This window comes from Natrix helvetica (assembly GCF_964273705.1).
Source record: "Natrix helvetica genome assembly, chromosome: 2".
NCBI lineage: Eukaryota > Metazoa > Chordata > Lepidosauria > Squamata > Natricidae > Natrix > Natrix helvetica.
Window position 1 is genome coordinate 92,055,300 of NC_138552.1, and position 19,327 is coordinate 92,074,626.

General features: G+C 38.8%; 1 protein-coding gene across 1 annotated transcript in view; it reads left to right on the forward strand.

Annotated features, from left to right (window-relative positions):
• SVEP1 (sushi, von Willebrand factor type A, EGF and pentraxin domain containing 1) overlaps nucleotides 1-19,327 on the forward strand; it is a gene marked incomplete at its 3' end in the record, with an annotated part of 152,764 nt that overhangs the window by 36,989 nt on the left and 96,448 nt on the right. The window contains exons 4-5 of the mRNA XM_081943838.1: nucleotides 14,226-14,384; nucleotides 15,154-15,333. Coding sequence (XP_081799964.1) covers nucleotides 14,226-14,384; nucleotides 15,154-15,333 — 339 coding nt within the window. The remainder of the gene's footprint in view (nucleotides 1-14,225; nucleotides 14,385-15,153; nucleotides 15,334-19,327) is intronic.

A 19,327-nucleotide genomic window follows, 5' to 3' on the forward strand; every position in this document is an offset into this window, starting at 1 on the left:
GCAGGAAAGAGAAAACACAGTTTTTGAAAAATTGTTCATCAGAAAATTGAGCAGCATTTTTTGTGTTGTTTCAAACTGCTCACAATCATGGCATTCCCAAACCATCATTTTAAGTCTACATAAGCAAACGTTGTTAACAATATTGATAATTGTTTGGAGTGTAGTATGGGTAACATGTCCATGTATCTTTCACTAAAAAATTAATGTTCTGCTGGTGTAATGTAGTTATGGTATACAAATATCCTACCATTCTCAGTGTTACCTTAATATCTATGTATACATTACTCATGTAGTGTGTGACTCTACTATTATTTATCCTTATTATCTTCCTTATATTCTAATTTATTGATGGCATTATTTTTATTATTATTCTGTTGCTTTACATGTACACTGAGAGCTTATATACCAGAACAAATTTCTTATGTGTCTAATCACACTTGGCCAAATAAAATATTCAACTCAATTCAATACTGGGAATAAAATAATTGTCTTTCCAAATCTAGACCTAGAATTTTAGTGTTTGGAATGTGAATGTTTCTTTAACCAATGCTTAGGTATATTTTATCTGCTCCTAACAGAAGTTCTATCCAGCTAGGTGGAGCACCCAGTTGATCTTGGCTGAACTCAAAAGCTAAATTAGATGAATCAGGTTTAGCTAAAATTTAAATCAGAAATCACCTAGCAATATCAGGATTGTAGGGTGGCTTGGGAAGTCAAAAACTAAAATTAAAAAATACTTTTTCCATTCTTTTGCCAAAAACTATGTGTGCATTGACTACAATGTCATGAAGAGTTGAGTCCAAATTCAAGGCACACTTTATTTGTTAAGAACACTTTCTCCCTTTTGTCTTTCAGCATATGGACTCTAGTAACTGACAGCATACGCTGGTATATTTTTAGCTACTGGATATTTTATATTGGGATAAATTGCAATCTATGTAGACCAAAAGGCTCCAGAGAATACGCATGCATGCATGCTGGAGGAAACATCTGTAATGGATACCCTCTCACTTTGACTAACTATACTTCAGGATGTACATATGAGCCTTGTTACAGCTGTTTTGTAAAAATACTTAGCAGATAGTAGGTGAGAATAGCAAAGGAATTTATATGGTTGAATGTAATCAGTGTTTTATAGATTACAAAATAATTATTTCTCTTGACCTTCTTTTAAAGATGTAAATCAGTAATTCGGTTGTTTTGAATTATTATCTTCATATAGCAGAATGGAATGAAAATGATTAGAATAAACTAGCAAATTTGGGATGTGGAAATAAATACCTAAGTTTTATTGAACTTCTGCTTTTTCTATGTTATATTCATGCACGTTTACAATTTACAAAATAGGAAGCAAAGATTTACCGAAGGGGCCGAAAGGGCCAGTTAAAATAGAACTAGTATAATACATAGGCAAATTCCAGTGGTAAGTTTGAGACAGCTGTAACATCTGCAAATTAGTGGTGAGATTCAAAAATTTTTACTACTGGTTCTGTGGGCGTGGGTTGGTGGGAATGGCATGGCTTGGTGGGCCTGGCTTGGTGAGTGTGGCGGGGGAAGGATACTGTAAAATCTCCATTCCCTCCCCACTCCAGGAGAGGGATACTGTAAAATCCCCATTCCCTTCTGATCAGCTGGGAGGCAGAGAATAGATGGGGGCGGGGCCAGTCAGAGGTGGTATTTAGTGGTTCTACAAAGTACTCAAAATTTCCGCTAACGTTCTCCAGAACTGGTCAGAACCTGCTGAATACCATCTCTGCTGCAAATGCTTTGGCTGGCCTCTTCCATTTGGACTGTAGAACACTGATTTTTATTTAAAATTACTGTATCATGAAGTTATGTTTTTTTTCTGCAAGAAATAAATGATCAAAATTATATAAAATATAACTGGTTTTCTTCATAGGTTCCATCTCTAACTTTTTTTTAACCAGGAGTATATTTAGTTGATATGACAATCTTAAAGCAAATGGATGGTTTGTAGCTGTACAGCTCAGGAGGAGCCAAATTTTTAACAAATTGTGCTGTGATCATTTGAGGTCAATGCATTTATGTGTGCTTAGGATGTAGTTCATTTATGTTGCAACTCAATGACTAAATGGAAGCTTATTTAAGAATAGGTCTTCCTTTTTAGCAATCCAGATAACCCAATACGTTTGACTCCTGCTCTTAATCATAGGCTGTATTGTATAATTAAGTACTGGCTTAGTCTTAAACAACAAATTAAACCCTTAATTATATTCTAATAGTACTGTGCTTTGATCTTTCCCCTTTCTTTGATTTATTATGAATAGCTTGGATAAAAATTAAGCAATATGCCTGCTAAAACTCTCACATTGACATTTTCTTGATGTAGGTGAAATTTATCCAGCTTTTATTAAAACAGTAAGATTTAGATAAAAGTTTTCCAAATTTCTGATAAACTCCCCCCCCCCCCCGAATTAAAAGTGGAAGCATAGCCCATCAGTTTTACACAATTGAGTCTAAGATTACTATGGTTTATTGCCAACTACAGGTGTCAATGACATACATTAGGGACTCTCTGGACAAACTAACTGCACCTGGATTTGATATAATTATATTTTTCCATTACAACTGAACAGTAATTAAGTTTTATTTTTGAGCAGGATATCAGAAGAACCTCAGTTTTACATGTGGAATTATTTTTTTCCCTATAGCTGGTATAGGACAATGCTAGTAAATTGTATTGTTGTCTTTTAAAGGAATATGGAGCAAAATTATAGCTCTTCTTCCCTAACACAGAATGTCTCTTTGAGCAAGAACATTGAATACAGAAAGGGCCATTTTAATAATCAAATCTAACTCTTGCAGAAATCCAAACCTGAAGCATCCTTCATAAACGTAGACTGTCCCTTAACATATCACAGTGACTAATAGACTGCCTCCTCTTTGTTAAATTGGTTTACATTATTACGAAGTTGTTTCTAAAATGTTCTCAAAACTTCCCTTTCTGTAACTTGAATTCATTATTACATGTCCTGCACTCTAGAGCAAGAGAAAGCAGGTTTCTTCTTTGACAATATTTCCTTAGTGTTCTTTAACTAGAGCTAAACATTGCCAACTTCTTGAATCTCTCTACATTAGGGGTGTCAAACTCGCATTGCCACAGCATGATCAGGTGACATATCATGACTTTTTCCTCCTTCGCTAAACTGGGCGTGGGTAGTATGTGATGCATCTGGCTTGTGGGCCATGAGTTTGACAGCCCTGCTCTACATACTGTAAAAATTGCCAACGTCTATTACTTCATTTTTAATTTTAAGACACCACTGATGGAAGAAAAGATTAGTATCCTTCCTCCTCTTTATGCTCCTCCTCCTTCCTCTCTCTCTCCTAGCTGAGTGCACCTTCTTCAAGAAGAAGGGGAAATTGTTAAGGACTTTCTCTTAAATACACTGTAAGGTGCGAAAAACCAGATCAAGACATGAAGGTTCAATTAAATGTATTGCTAATAGCCTATGTACAGAAATCTTCTCAACTAATTGTGGGCACCTGCTTAGAGCTAAATAAGGGTAAACAGCAAACAAGGAGGGTTATACTTGCTAATTCTCATGTGGCTTTGATTACTTGATGGCCGGCTTGTGATTATAACATTTCAGTAAGCTGCAGTCATTTTACCATCATTTCCAACATTCCCTGCCATCATCTCACAAATGGGGAAGCAATGGTGGGTTGCAGGTAGTACATCCCGGTACGGGCGTACTGGAGCCTGCCCGGAACACCAGGTACCATTCCAGTACGGTGCTCTGAAGGGCCCACCTGCCTGTCCACGTTCCTTACCTGTCTTTAAACTCTTTGGCGCTTCCGCGCAGGGTGCATACAGCGCCTGCGCGACGCTCTGCTGAGCAGCTGGAGCATTGCAGAGGCTCACAGAGGCGTCGCTGGATGGTAAGATGCATGCACGTACTGCGCATGTGAGCACATGCACTGGGCATGTTCATATGGAGGACGCCGGGTCCCGTTGCAACCCTACCAGTTGTAACGGGATCTGGAACCCACCATTGTGGGAAAGCTGGGAGGAAAACAGAATTCACTCCTGTTTCTGCCACTTTTCTGCTCACCCACGCTCCATAGCACTTGCCCATGGCACCTCTATTCCCCCACCGGTTGTGTTTCTGGTTGTACTTCATAGTGTTTGTTTGCAGCAACCACCTGTACTTTGTAGCAGCAGTCCATGGCACCCGCCCAGAGGTGAACTGCACTTATATTAACAATTGGTTCTCTGGTTGTGAGCACACACACGCTCACTCTCACTTTGCTCGCACACACCTCTTTGGGGCAGAAACGCAGCTTCAAACAAGCAGCTAATCTACTCAGGCAGCTCAGGTGAGTACAGCAGGCGCGGCATGGAACTCAACAGGGCAGCGTGAGTGGGAGGAATGAGCTAAAAAGTTAGTTATATATGGAAAGGATAGTTCAGGGGTCGGCGGCAGGCGCAGCCAGTGATCACAACTACTGGTTCACCCGAACCGGTCCAACCAGGCAGCAGCCCATCACTGCACCCTCCACAGTACCAGCACACCTGTCCACACTCTAAAACCTGCTTGTGGCACTTCTAAGCAGCACGTGTGTGCCTGCCAACTTGCTTGTCTGGGTGACCTGCGTCATCCACTTACGGTAATAGCCTGTGTGGTTCTGGGGTTACAACTGCAACCAGGCCTGCAGGATTGCCATCACCAAGCACTGTGGTCATGTGATGTCAAGCTTTACAACTGTATTACTTAGCAACATAAATTCCAATCTCAGTTGCACCATAAGATGAGGACTATCTGTTTGTAAACAATTTTTTGCCACCTAGATTTAAGTAGTAACTCAAATCAGCATACCAAATTAACTGCACATGTACAAGCAGGGATGAACCACTTAAGCAATCCATAAATTTCAGCTAAGGAATATTTAAAGCAAACTATATAGAAGCAATGTTCGTATCCCTTTGTGTTTTGTTTTTCAACCAAAAAAAGATTACTGTACTTTGTCCCTGTTTTGAATGAGCTGCTCTTGTCTCCATCTGTCCTTTGTTTTTATAATGATCAGATTTGCTGTTTTCTTTTTCTGCTGACTCTGTGAGACTTAACCTCCACAATATTCAGTAAAGCAATAAAAGGATTTCAGTTTGCAGAGTTAAAATTCACAGGTATGTGGGCATGAAATAAGAATGCCAAAGAACAAAATGATGCAAGCTGAAGTAATTAACAAAGTTTACATGACTCATTTAGTGATTTTTCACAAATGCATTTAATCCTTTGTCATATGAATTTGATAATGGAAAATCTACACACCAGTTAAATGTGAGCACTTGTATTTAAGTTACATATGCCCATGAAGTATTTTAATATATACTAGCTTAATCTTTTTAATGCACTGGATTATCTCAAATATTCTCACATTTATAATTTATTCTAAACAGTATTGTGGAGATTTTTTGTCTGATCTCAATCAGCAGAATTTTTTTCTGAGTAAAATGTGATAATTATTCAGTCGTTTGAGTCAGCGGTGTATTTACCATTAATCAGACTAAGCGCATATTGAGGGCACCAGGCCCAAGGGGGCACCACAAAATTGAGAAGAAGAAAAAAAAACCAATGAAGATTTGTACAGTATGTACAAAGGAGGGCGGGCACCAAGATTTGTCAGTGCTAAGGGCACCAGTGAGCCTTAATCCGCCATTGCTTTGAGGGTTCATTCAGAAGTCTGTTCTATTGTGCAGCATATTTTATGTATATTTTAAGTGTGAAAATGACTGAAATCTTAATGTTAAATAAGGAAGCGCATATTGAGGGCACCAGGCCCAAGGGGGCACCACAAAATTGAGAAGAAGAAAAAAACCCAATGAAGATTTGTACAGTATGTACAAAGGAGGGCGGGCACCAAGATTTGTCAATGCTAAGGGCACCAGTGAGCCTTAATCCGCCATTGCTTTGAGGGTTCATTCAGAAGTCTGTTCTATTGTGCAGCATATTTTATGTATATTTTAAGTGTGAAAATGACTGAAATCTTAATGTTAAATAAGGAAGCGTGCTCGTTTTCTTGAGTGAATTAAAATCTGGTCACATATCCTACTTGTTTCTACAAGCTGCTTATTTCATTTGTTTTCTCTTTAAATCAAGCTAAGTAATACATGGAACACAGAGAAATCATAAGAAAAAATAAGCTACAGAAATTGAAGGCATACTTTATTTAATAAACTACAGTATGTTTGCTTTGAATACACATATCATTTCATACATTTTTCTTCTTTAAATTCATATCTCTCAGGAATTTTTAAACTTGTAAAAGGCTTTCTCAGTCTTCCCCTTTTAGTCTTAAATGTATTCTTCCACCATGAATAATGAATAAACTTATGCTTAAATCACATTTCCAAACAAAATCGCAATTCTTTACTTGGTTCTTTACTTCCCAGTGGTCCAATCACTTCTTTAATCTTGCACAATTTGTCCAGTCTTGTTGCATTTCATGTCAACTAGTATTTATTTATAATGTACACTTTTTCATAAAAATCTCTCCATTATCCCCATTCATTGTAATATAACATGCAATTACTGGTATTACCAGCCTATGAATTCTGGTTTTATCGGCATTCTTAGCAAATTACATGAGACTCTTCCATACATTTATATGTTGCTACATCATACTTTTCATCCCGTTTTCATTACTAAACTAACATCTTCAATTTCTTCTATGTATTCATTACTAGTACTTGACAAGATCAATCACTTTCATTCAGACTGCAGTACCTCTATCCTTCCCCCTTCACTTAGTTTCACAGTTATGTTGCATAGCTGAAGCATTTTGCTTGCTTTTTTGCATTTGTTAATACATGTGTTTTGGCCATTAATTCCTGTCAATCCTAAATAGCAATCTTCAGAATGCTCCTGTCATCATAAGAGGGACTCATGGATATTGACTCCTACTATTGATCTTAGGTCTTGTAAGTCAAGATAATACCACTAAAATGAAGTGCAGACTACATTACTATGTTTGGTCACAATCATGCCTCAAGTTTGTGTGGTGTTGGCTTTAAGACTTTCAGACTGGATACTGAAGAGAGTATTCACAGGGGAAAAGGCCAGGACAATTATAATGAATATAAATTAATTAATGAAGTCCCAGTTCTTATAATGTCACAGATATATCCTAGTCAGCCACAGTGAACCTGGGTAGCAGCAAGGAAAGAATTCCATGGTATCAACTTACAAAAACAATGGTTTTCATTGGGTAAGTTTTATAACCCTTAAACCTTCCCTCCCCATTGCTTATTTAAGCATTAGAAAGGGAAGGTTGCATATTAGTGAGGATTACCTATATCGTTAGGTATCTAACAGTTATTAGGTGTCTAGTTAAGAAAAAGGTGGGAAATAATTATCTAACTGGTGTTAAAATGGGAAGTTTGTTATCTGACAGCTTGTGACATTAAATAGAGAAGTTAGTTTGTCAAAGCAGCCCTTTTCCTTGTGTTAAGTAAAAAATTCAGGTCAATCACAGGATATTGAGCTGTTGCATAGAATATATATTCTATGCTGTTGCATAGCATAGAATATTCTTTATTGACCAGGCATGATTAGACGCACAAGGAATTTGTGCAGAAGCTCTGCAGTGTACATGCAAAGCAACAGGGTAATAATAATCATAAGAATGATACCAGTAAGAGGGGGTGATAAAGAAAAATGAGGATATTAATAATACTATAGTTATACATTGTGGGTAAATATGTTTAGGCATAAGACAGTGTTGTGGGAGTTAGATGTTTAGCAAAATGATAGCATGGGGGAAGAAACATCTTTATGTCTAATTGTTTTGGCATGCAATGCCCTATAGTCACGTCCCGAGAGGAGAATTTGAAAGAGTTTATGTCCAGGATGTGAGGAGTCTGTAGATATTTTCTCTGTAGATTTTTTTTATGTCTTGTAGCGCATTTTGCCTAGTATGCTTACAAGGTCAGTAACAGTTTTTCATAGATAATATACCATCTAAAATAAACAGAAAACCCCTTAAAGCCAAATTTTAAGTTTATTTTTCCTTATCAATAGTTTAATCATTATTTTGGCTCTTCTGGCATACAGCCATTATTTAAATCATGTCTAGAATTAGAAATGTTGGTATAGTTTCAGTGTCGACTTTGGGCCATTCATAATCATTAGGAAAAATCTATTTTTTGTCATTAACTTAGATATCTTTAGCTTCAGTTTTGTCCCAAAGGGCATACACAATACTCTGGAAAAATGATGTATTTCAATTCATAAAATGAATGGAAAAGCAATACTTTTATGAGTCCTGCTAACTGAAAACAGATATATTTTAAAACCTTTGAAAGAGATTATGCACTCGATTAGGAAATTACAGCTCTGATTAAAAGAAAATTGAATTATCAGCTTAAGAAATGCATTATGAATTATGCAACAAGTGCTGTGATATTTACTCTTCTGCTCCAACAAATAGCTTTCTTGATAATTGACAAAAATGGGGAGGAAGGGACAAAATGCAATGGGGAGCAGGTGGGATCTTACCCTTAGTCCATTCTCCAGAATGACACAACCCATTGGGGTCCCAGGCCAATTGGCAAAGCAGGTCCTTTCAGAAGATCAAAATCTTACCGTGGGGTGTCTGATGTTCCAGATGGTGGGCTCCATATCAGAAAAGTCTCCTTTTCTGGGCCCACCAATTAGAATTCCTTGACCGGTGGGGTCTACTGCATGCTCTTTCTGCCTGTGCAGGTGAGGCGGTCCAATCCCATTGGGGTAAGATGGTCCCTCAGATAATCTGAATTCATGTCATTAAAGGGCTTTAAAGCTAAGAACCAATCCCTTGAATTGGATATCTTTGATTTTCTGTTAAATTAACCTTTTTTGAATTGTTCCTTCATAGTCCATACAGGGTCTTATATTGTTGTCCCTTTATTCTACTAAATTCCTTTGAAGAATCTGAAATATTACTATTTTGATGTTTTTCTACATTGGCTGGGCGCTTTAATTCTATTAGTGCAGCGTGTTTTTTGAGGTTTCATGCCACACCTGAGATTTTTAAATATCTATTCATGCTGCCATGACCATCATTGCATGCATACGCAATGCCCTTCATGGCAATCACATTGATCAAAACATGCTCTGAAAACTTGCTTCAGTAACTTCTGTTGATTTTATAAATAAACTTTTAAACAAATGTATATATTGCTTTGAAACAATATTTACAATCTATAGAGACATAGACTTACAAATGTTTGTAGACATGTGCCATTTAAAACGTTAATGTTTATTTTCTTAGCCATCACAGCTGTCACAGATTTAATTAAGCTTGAAATATGCTTCTAGGCCACAGAAATAAGCCTTTTTGTCACATTTTATGATATATTTTTCACTGTCTTTATATGAATGTATCAGTCTTATTTTATAATCTATAGTACTTACAAATTCATATTAAATATTAATGTCATTGCGAATATATGTATATAAAGATCAAAATTCTAAAATAGTATTCTTTACACATAGACAGTATGAATATTTCCATAGGGAAATTTGAAGTAATGCTAGTTGGAACCTTCCAGTTCATTCACTGTAATGAATGATATTTAATACATTATACATTCATAGAAATAATCCTATTAAAACTACTGTAAATAGAGGGCAATCCAAAAGGGCAAGTAAAGTTCAAGGAAATTGCATCTATGAGCTTTCTATCCAGATGGTAGAGGAAAAGAGAAGAAAGAAATACTCAGGAGAGACGTATCCAGGGATACTTTCCTCCAGGCTCTGGAGAGCAGGAAAATTAAGCCATCATACTTGGAACTCTTCATTTTGCTGGTCTTTTAAATCAGCGGTCCCCAATCTTTTTGACATCAGGGACCAGTTTCATGGAAGACAATTTTTTCCACAAACCGGGGGTTCCTAACAGGCCATGGACCAGTACAGGTCTGTGGCTGGGGGTTGGGACCCCCACCAAAGAATTGAGGACTTTGAACTATGGTGCTGGAGAAGATTCCTGCGAATCTCTTGGACTGCAAGGCGATCAAACCAGTGAGTCCTAGAGGAGATCAACCCTGACTGCTCTTTAGAAGGCCAGATTCTGAAGATGAAACTCAAATACTTTGGCCACCAAATGAGAAGGAAGGACTCACTGGAGAAGAGCCTGATGCTGGGAACAATTGAGGGCAAAAAAAGAAGGGGACGAAAGAGAATGAAGTGGTTGGATGGAGTCCAACATGAGCTTAAATGGACTCCAGGGGATGGTAGAGGACAGGAAGGCCTGGAGGAACATTGTCCATGGGGTTGCGATGGGTCAGACACGGCTTTGCAACTAACAACAACAACAAATTTTAAATGGTTTCAGTTTGCGTTATGAATGAATACATGGAAATGCTAGCTAGTTAGCACTGTTTAATTTTTTTTCTCAAGAGTATGTTATCTAATTTTAGAAAGACTATTGAAAAAATTAAAGTCAGTCTTCTTTATACAGTGTCACTATTTTAAAAAAATCAGTGCTCTTCAAAGCAAAGGAATTATAGGGCATAAACCCACTCTTACATTTGGTAATTTACTGTTGAATTGAAGTCATTATGCTACCAAACGATTTTGCTCTTTCGCTTGTTGCTAATGCTGAATCCAAGGAACGTGTGATTATTCAACATATGGCAGACCTGTTTCTGAAACTTCTTAACTCTTAACAGGAGTGAAAACTAAAGCGCCAATCATTTGGGGAACATACCTCCAACTTAGATTATAAGATTTGTGAATATCTCAATAGTTGGCATGGCTGGGACACTACCCCAGCTGGAAGGCAAAGATAATAGTATGTAGTGATAACTATCTTTGCTGAATGGCCACAGAAAATTAAAAAAACCTTTTAAAATCATTATATAGATTGAAAGAGTAAAATAGGATGAAATTTTGTAAGAAAAAGACATAGGGATTGATCAAACTATAACTACCGTATTGTAAAATAGGTATCAATGTAATAATGTGTCCACGATAGCATATGTTTTTGCTAATGTGATCACTTCAGAAACTGATAATATTCAATTTTGGATTAATTCATTTGAAATCAATTCTGCCATTTTATATTAAGCTTATTGTATATAAGTCGTATTGGCATTCTAATGTAAAATTTATTTTTAAATCTAAGCCCATGAAGATAAGCCTAATTTACATTCTGCTAAAACTGAATTAAATATATTTTTATAAATAATATTAAAGGGATTGTAAACAGCTTGGTATATGCTGCAAGAATCTGGATAACAAAAGCCTTGACTTGGGTAAATCTGTCTTAATACAAACAGGCCATGATTTGTATAGGTTTGCAAAACAACAGTTTCCATTTTGTGCAAGTGCAGCACACAATCTAGCATGGAAAACATCAGTTTCTTCATAAATCCCTGGAACAGAACTCTTGTATAACTGCCTGAGTTACCATGTTTGGTAGCAATACTTGGTCCTAAATTTTGGTCAAATGTTTGTGAAGAAATTGGGAAAATCATCTAACAAACTTTGATAATGAAATCATGTTTTGCTTTATTATCATCCCCTTAAGAGCCATGGTGGCACAATGATTAGAATGCAGTACTGCAGGCTACTTCTTCTGATTGCTGTCTGCCAGCATTTCAGCAGTTCGATTCTCACTGGTTCAAGGTTGACTCAATCTTCCATCCTTCTGAGGTCGGTAAAATGAAGACCCAGATTCTTGGGGGCAATATTCTGACTCTGTAAAGCACTTTGGGCTGTAGAGCACTGTGTAAAGCAGTATATAAGTCTAAGTGCTATTGCTATTAATTTGCGTCAGTATGATGGCTCAGCAGTTAAAGATGCTGACTTTGTCAGCTGGAAAGACCTGAGTGCCATGACATGGGGGAAGCTCCAGAGGTGGGTTTCTGCCAGATTGCCCTGGATCTGGCGAACCGGTAGTGGTGGCGGTGGGAGGCTCCGCCCACCTGCCTGGATGCTTCTGCGCATGCTCTGAAGGGCTGTGTGAGTGCACGCGCATGAGCGAACCGGTAGTAAAATAAATTGAAACCCACCACTGGGGAGCTCCTATTATTTGCCCCAGTTCCTGCCCACCTAGCAATTAAAAAGCATACAAATGTGAGTAGATAAATAGGTACCACTTCAGTGGAAAGGTAGCAGCATTTTATGCATTTGGCATTTAGTCATGCTGGCCACATGACCATCGAAATGTCTTCAGACCTTGCTGGTGCCCTCAGCAAAGAAATGGAGATGAGCACCACCTCCTAGAGTTTGACATGACTGGGCAAGGGAAACTTTTACCTTTACTTTTATCATTCCTTTATAAAAAATGAAGCATTCTTTTTTTAAAAAATCCAACTCTTAGGTTTATTATTACAAAACACTTCGTAATAATGGAGAACAGAAGCATTGAATCAAACTGGGAAATTTGCTTTGTCCAATTAATACAATAGCAAGCAAGTATAGTTTATTAAAAACTGCTCATCATTTCCTAACTTTACTTTATCAATTTTATTATAGTCATTGGTTATTTTTTCAAATTCTATTTTTTAGGCTTTTTTATTCATTTTAATTAAAAGAAACTATTCCAAAGCAGATGATAAAATAAGCTGATCTTCACTCATTGGGAAATTTTAATGTTTCATTATTTTATTTTATAGATGTTAACATTTTTATTTTCTTGTTTCAACCTTAATTTTAGAGTTAAATGAGTTTTTCCACTGATTGTGTGTGTGTGTGCGTGTCCACACGTGTGCAAATTTGCTGATTGTTCCTAGCAATTAAATAACTTTTTTTCCTTTGAACCTCTCCACCAGAAGATCAGCTGGTAGTGAAAATCTCGTGACATTTTTGATGTAGCAACTTCACTCTGCAAAAGAGTGATATGGAATAGAACACATAATAGGCTCTGCAAAGCAAAGGAGAACCAAAAGTCTTTAATGTGACCAGCTATTAGATTAGATTAGATTAGATTTATTAGATTTGTTAGCCGCTCTCTCTCCACGAAGGGACTCGGGGCGGCGTACAATAAATAAAAAACACATATTATACAATAAAACATTACACGGAGGAGGTATAAAAATCACACACAATCATTACAATACATAGAAATAGTAAAATAGGTTTAAATTAAAATACCCCACTAGAAAAATTACAAGTTTAAAAGATTGCCAGGAGGATTAAATGGAACTATGGTTGAGCCAGGCCGGCTAGTTGAAAAAGGTGGGTCTTGAGTTTTGAACGGAAGGAGCGGAGGTCGGTAGTAATCCTAATGTCGGGGGGGAGGTCATTCCAGAGGGCTGGGCCCATCACAGAGAAGGCCCTGCTCCTGGGCGCCGCCCTTTGGCACTGCTTAGTGGACGGCACCCAGAGAAGTCCCTCTCTGTGAGAGCGAATTGATCGTAGGGATGTGTGGGGCAGGATGCGATCCCGCAGGTAACTGTTAGCACTTGATAGGGAGGAAAATGACATACATGGATTAATTCCCACTTCTAATTGAGTTCCCTAAATAGAAGCATTTTTAATATGTAGCTCTTAAATATGTTCTCTTTATATTGATTTTATCTTCACACTGAAATTGTTTGTAAAAATGAAGCTGAGGAAGATTTAAAATGTAATACATTGGGACCAGATGAACAAGATGAAATAAATATAATTTATTAATTTGAGACATAAAACTTAAAAGCCCAAAAGAGTATGTATAATACAAACTTCCTACCTACATATTACTGTTAGTTTCCCCAAAGAATGACTGACTTTACTTTGATACAGAGGTATCATGATGTAGCACTTACTTTCCCTACCGGTTCGCAAATGGGAGCGCACGTGCCACCTTCTCCCAGAGGCGGGTTGCTCCTGGTTCGGGGCAGATCGGGCAAACCGGTAATAGTGGTGGGAGGCTCCGCCCACCCACCCGGACGCTTCTATGCATGCGCAGAAGTGTCACGAGAGTGCCCGAACCGGTGGTAAAAAATTGGCAACCCACCAGTGCCTTCTGCACATGCACAGAAGGTTGTGCATTACCTCGGGGTGGGTGGGGTGTGCGGAGCCTCCCACAGCCTCTGCTACCGGTTCGCCTGAACTGGAGAGAACCGACTGAATACCACCTCAGCTACACATTGATGCAAGCTGTGAATAAAGTATATAGGGCCGCCTCTGTCATCAGTTTTGGAAATCAGGGAGTAAAACTGCAAATATTGCATAGCTGTGTGTTTTACTAGCCTAATCCTGGCTTGCCTCTATTATATACATTTTGCTTTATAGCCTGTCCATCTGGAACTTACAAGCCTGAAGGATCACCAGGTGGGATAAGCACCTGCACCTCATGTCCTGATGAGAATCACACTTCTCCACCAGGAAGTACTTCTATGGAGGACTGTATATGCAAGGAAGGGTATCGTCCTAGGGGTAAATCGTGTGAAGGTAAGCTACCTCTTAAAGAAACAATTCAGTTAAAAATTTATCATGAGCAACATTTCCTGCTTGAATTTGTCCACCGGGAAATCAGTATGTATTTCTATGAAATCGATAAAGTTATATTTAACTTCGTGTCAGAAATGCATGTGGCAAACCACAGTAACACAATAATGATACATATGTGATAATGTTATCACGGGGATGCCCCTTTGCTTCTGGATATCTGGTCCATGGATGTACATCACATCATTTATAGGAGGATTTTCTCAAGTGTATTGTATTGCCAATTTGCATCTCTCTTGTCCTTTGCAGATGCTCATGGTTTCCAATGCACATGGCTATACACTGTACAGAAGGAGTGGACCAAAATTATTTTAGGCAGTTTTCTTTCATTTGTTGCATTATTTTTAAAATACTTTTAGGGGCTTTTCAAAAACTTCAAGATTTTTAGGCACACATTTTGATTGCCCTTTGAAACAGAAAAAGACATTGATGAAATAGAAGCAATAATGTATTGATTAAAAAATACGCAATCAATGGATATTGATTGAAAAATAGTGCAAAGATTTTTCTTCAGTTTTTGTTTTCTATAATCAGTTTAGGAATAGCATGAAGGACAATAAAGTTATAGTCTTTAGTTTAAGTAAATATCATAAGGAAGGTATTTCTTTAATATCTGGGAGAAAACCATGTTGAACTCACTGCGGTTCTGAAGTTCTGAATAAAATAAAAATGTGTTGTGAATTATTTCCTTACTGTTGTGTATTCTAATTAGTGGTCCATTGCCCTGAGCTGCAGCCTCCAGAAAATGGTTATTTTATCCAGAATGTCTGCAACAATTACTTCAATGCCGCTTGTGGAATTCGATGTAAAACAGGATTTGATCTTGTTGGAAGTAGCATACGACTGTGCCAGCCAAATGGTGCCTGGTCTGGTTCAGAGACGACTTGCAGGGGTAGGAAATTTTATCTTACCTCTCTGATGTTGGGTTGGCTTTTTTAAAAATATTCTAATTGTGAAGAGGATGCTGTTTTCTGTCTTATTTGCTTAATATGTCACTTCATCCAGTAGAATTGATATAGAGCATTATATATTAGTTTTCTATGTCATGAACCATATTTGGATTATTACTTTTTATGTGTATATTTTATGCATAGGTTTGGATACAACTTTAAAGTTATATGAACAAGTGGCCAGGGATAAAAATTCAGCCATTTAATTCTTAATAGCTTGGGAAATATTTTATGTGACGGGTTACTTCTCTCAATAGGACTGCTGCAGAGGGAATTACCAAGCAGTTATCTTAAGTGCACTAGGACTAGAATTGACATAGTTAATCTTCTACACTTTGTGTAGGTAGGGAAATATTGTACATCCATTTTCACATCTCTCTATGTGCTTGAAGTATGAAGAATTCTGGAAAATATTTTTTTGTGTATTTCTCCTCAGCGGCTTGCTTGCCTTTGCCTCCAGTCTTATAGTATTTTTTATATTGAGCTCTGGGCAAGGATAGTGCTTACTGTGATCTAAAGGAGGGAGCTTTCATTAATTTGTTAATTAATTAATTTAGTTACTGGTTAATAACTTTTGACATAAGAATGAATAGGAGAATAAACCTCCAGTAGGAAATTGAAAATACTGCTTGCACCAATAATCTTCTCCCGCGACTATTACTTCTAAAATCTGAGTATATACAAAACATCAATCAAAAAATGTAAGCAGTTGTCACAATATGACTGGATGAGTCTTCAGCAGTACAAAGACAGCAATTGACATAGAAAAAACTCAAGTCAGTGAGGAGTTTTTATTCTTCTTCTTTACCAATTGTAGCAATTTTGAGAAGGTATTTACAACAGGATCCCAGCTTCTACCCAGTGTTTGGTTTCTTGTTCAATATGTCTCCCAGAGACTATTTTCTTCTAACTTCCCTCCTTCACTTCCTCCCTCTTCACTTCTTCTCCCTCCTCCATTTCCAAGATTACCAAGAGAGAATAAAAGGAAGGAGTGTGTTGGACTTACCAATGAGTGTGCTCAGTGGTTCATCTCCTTTCCTTGGATCCACTAAGCCAGTGATGGCTAACTTTTTCCGAGTGTCCAAAGCACTCAAACCCCCCAAATGCAATGCATGCGCACCCCCCCACACACACACATGTGCTCTGTGCATGCCCGCTCCCCGCTCCCATGCATGCACGTGCAGGGGGGGCCCACGCAGCCCACGCATGTGTGAGACCCAAAGAACAGCTGACAGGTAGGTGCGTGCACATGTGCGACGGAGCTGAACTGGTGCGGCGACTCGCATGCCCACAGAGAGGGCACTCTGTGCCCCCTCTGGCCTGCGTGCCATAGGTTCGCCATCATGGCATTAAGCCAATCATTGTCTATGTTTTCCTTCATTGGGGAGGAAAAAAAACCTCTCTTGGAAGTCTTCTACCCAAACCTTCCCCAAAGAGTACTACCCTCTATCCATATTAGCTGTCTCCCTCTCTCTGGTCTTGGGCCTTAATAAAGATGACCTTGATGGGATTTTGCTTCTCCTTTTCCAGAGAAGCCAAACATTTATTTTTCTTTTCCCTCTCTGAGCAGGAACCAATCCCTGCTTCACACACCCACATTAACTCTACTGTTCAACATTTCTCTACAAGCATTCCCCTCTACAATAGTCTTCTATTTCTCTTTTTTTCCCCTCATTTCTCCCCTGTTTTTTTCTCTTCTCTGTTTCCATTCTTGGGTAGTCTAGAAGTTATAGTCCTCAAAAACTATATATAAGGGTAGACTAATGGGAATGCTGACTGCCTCTTTCCCATGACAATGACAGCTAGTAATCAGGTCAGTTCACTGGCCTTTGTGATAGCATACCTGCTTCTCCCTTTCTTCTCTCTGTTTGCTGACTCACACCAGCACAACACAGGCCATGAAGAAACGTCTGCCTCACCATCCTTATTAAAAATGTAAACTTTGTGGTAATCATTGTCAATAATTACCATTGCAGTCTTTTTTCTATACAGCAGGGACGTGCGGTCAGGGGAGGCAGGGGAGGCAGAGCCTCACCTCTCTTCATGAAATAATAGTATATATTATATACTATTATTATATTATATACATTCGGCCGGCCGCACCCGGGAGCTGCGGAGGCAGAAATGTTGTCGGCGCTCCCGGATGACAAAGCCACGAAAGCGACTGGGGAACGACGAGAACTTTCCTGCCTCTGCTGGATTTCGCGCGCTCCTCGCGACTGCAATATGCAGTCGCGAGGAGCGCACAAAGTCCAGCAGAGGCAGGAAGGTTCTCGTCGTTCCCCAGTCGCTTTCAAGGACTGCGGAGCGCGAGCCGGCGGAGCATGCTCAGGAAGGCGGGGAATGGGATCACGTATGCTGCAGGCTGAGGCAGCCTCAGCCTCCAGCACACGTGGTCCCATTCCCCGCCTTCCTGATGACGTCACCAGCCTCACCAGCCATAAACCTCACCACACGTCACTGCTATACAGATAGTTGTCAACTTACAACAGTTCATTTAGTGACCATTCAAAGTTACAATGGCACTTAAAAAAAGGACTTATGGCCGTTTTTCACATTATGAACTTTGCAGTATCCCCATGGTCACTTGATCCAATTTCAGATGCTTGGCAAGTGACTCATATTTATGGCTGTTGCTGTGTTCCAGGGTCATACGATCCCCTTTTGCGTCCTTCTGACCAGCAAAGTCAATGGGGAAGCCAGATTCACTTAACAATCCAGTTACTCATTTTATCAGTTGCATTGATTTGCAACAACTGTGGCAAGAAAGTTTGTAAAATACAGCAAAACTCAAATTTTGGGTTCAATTGTGGTTGTAAGTGTTTTCTTGGTGACATTTTTGGAAATAGTTTGCCATTGCCTTCTTCCCGGGGCTGAGAGAGAGAACACCTGATCCAAAGTCACCCAGCTGGCCTTATGTCTAAGACAGAATTTGCGGTCCCTGGTTTCTAGCCCAGTGCTTTGAACCAGTATTCCAAACCATACCTTACTTTCTGAAATCTATGTGACATTCCAAACTTAATCTATTCTGTTGTTTATAATCCATAGTGTAATTCAATTTAAACCTAATAAATATAGAACTAACTAGGGGTGAAATGCTATTGATTAGGACCAGTTCACCCAAATTGATAGCAAAGACGCCAGCCGTTCGCCCGAACCGGTAGAAAAAAAATTGAAATCTCCGGATTTCCTGCTTTCTGGCTAATCTAAACTGCACGGCACAGCGGATTCCCTGCCCCTTGCTGTTCGCTTACTCGCTTACCAGCTGTGCTCAGTAGCAGGCTCCGCCCACCCACCCAGACATCATTTTGATGCTTTGTGCATGCGCAGAGGGTCCTGCGCATGCGCAAAGGTCGTGCGGGCGAAGTTAGTGGATTTCAACCCTGGAACTAACACCAGTATATAATGTCATAGGGACCATATCTCAAGATAGTTAGAAATCTCATCCCCATCCCATCCCCAGAAGTCCTTCAGAAGAGCCAAGCCTTTATGGACTTTTAGAATCCTAGCAAGGTTAGAACTATTGTGATATCTTAGAATATGCTGCTCTGGGTGGGGAAGGACTGGAGCAGAGAAGGACCCTTCTTGTAGTCCCCTGATGACAGTGTTCCTTTAAGATCAGACCCTGTGGCAAGCCTTCCCTTTCAGATCTTATCAGGCAGATGGATTCAGTTCAGTTTTGTAGCTACCCAAGTGTATCCATTACATTGCTTTTCTCTTCGTTATTTCTATAGAAATTGTATTTTCTTCTCATTTGTTGTTTGAGTTAATGGAAATGAGTTGGTAAAAGATTTCATATGTTTTGGCCTTAACAGCTGGTATCTAATGCTGTTGCTTCTTTATTCCATTAATTTCCTTGGAAAAGTCTGAAAGATAATGGGCTTTATCTTCTCTGATCTTGGTTTTTCAGCAGTATGTATAGTTTTTAGTACTGTT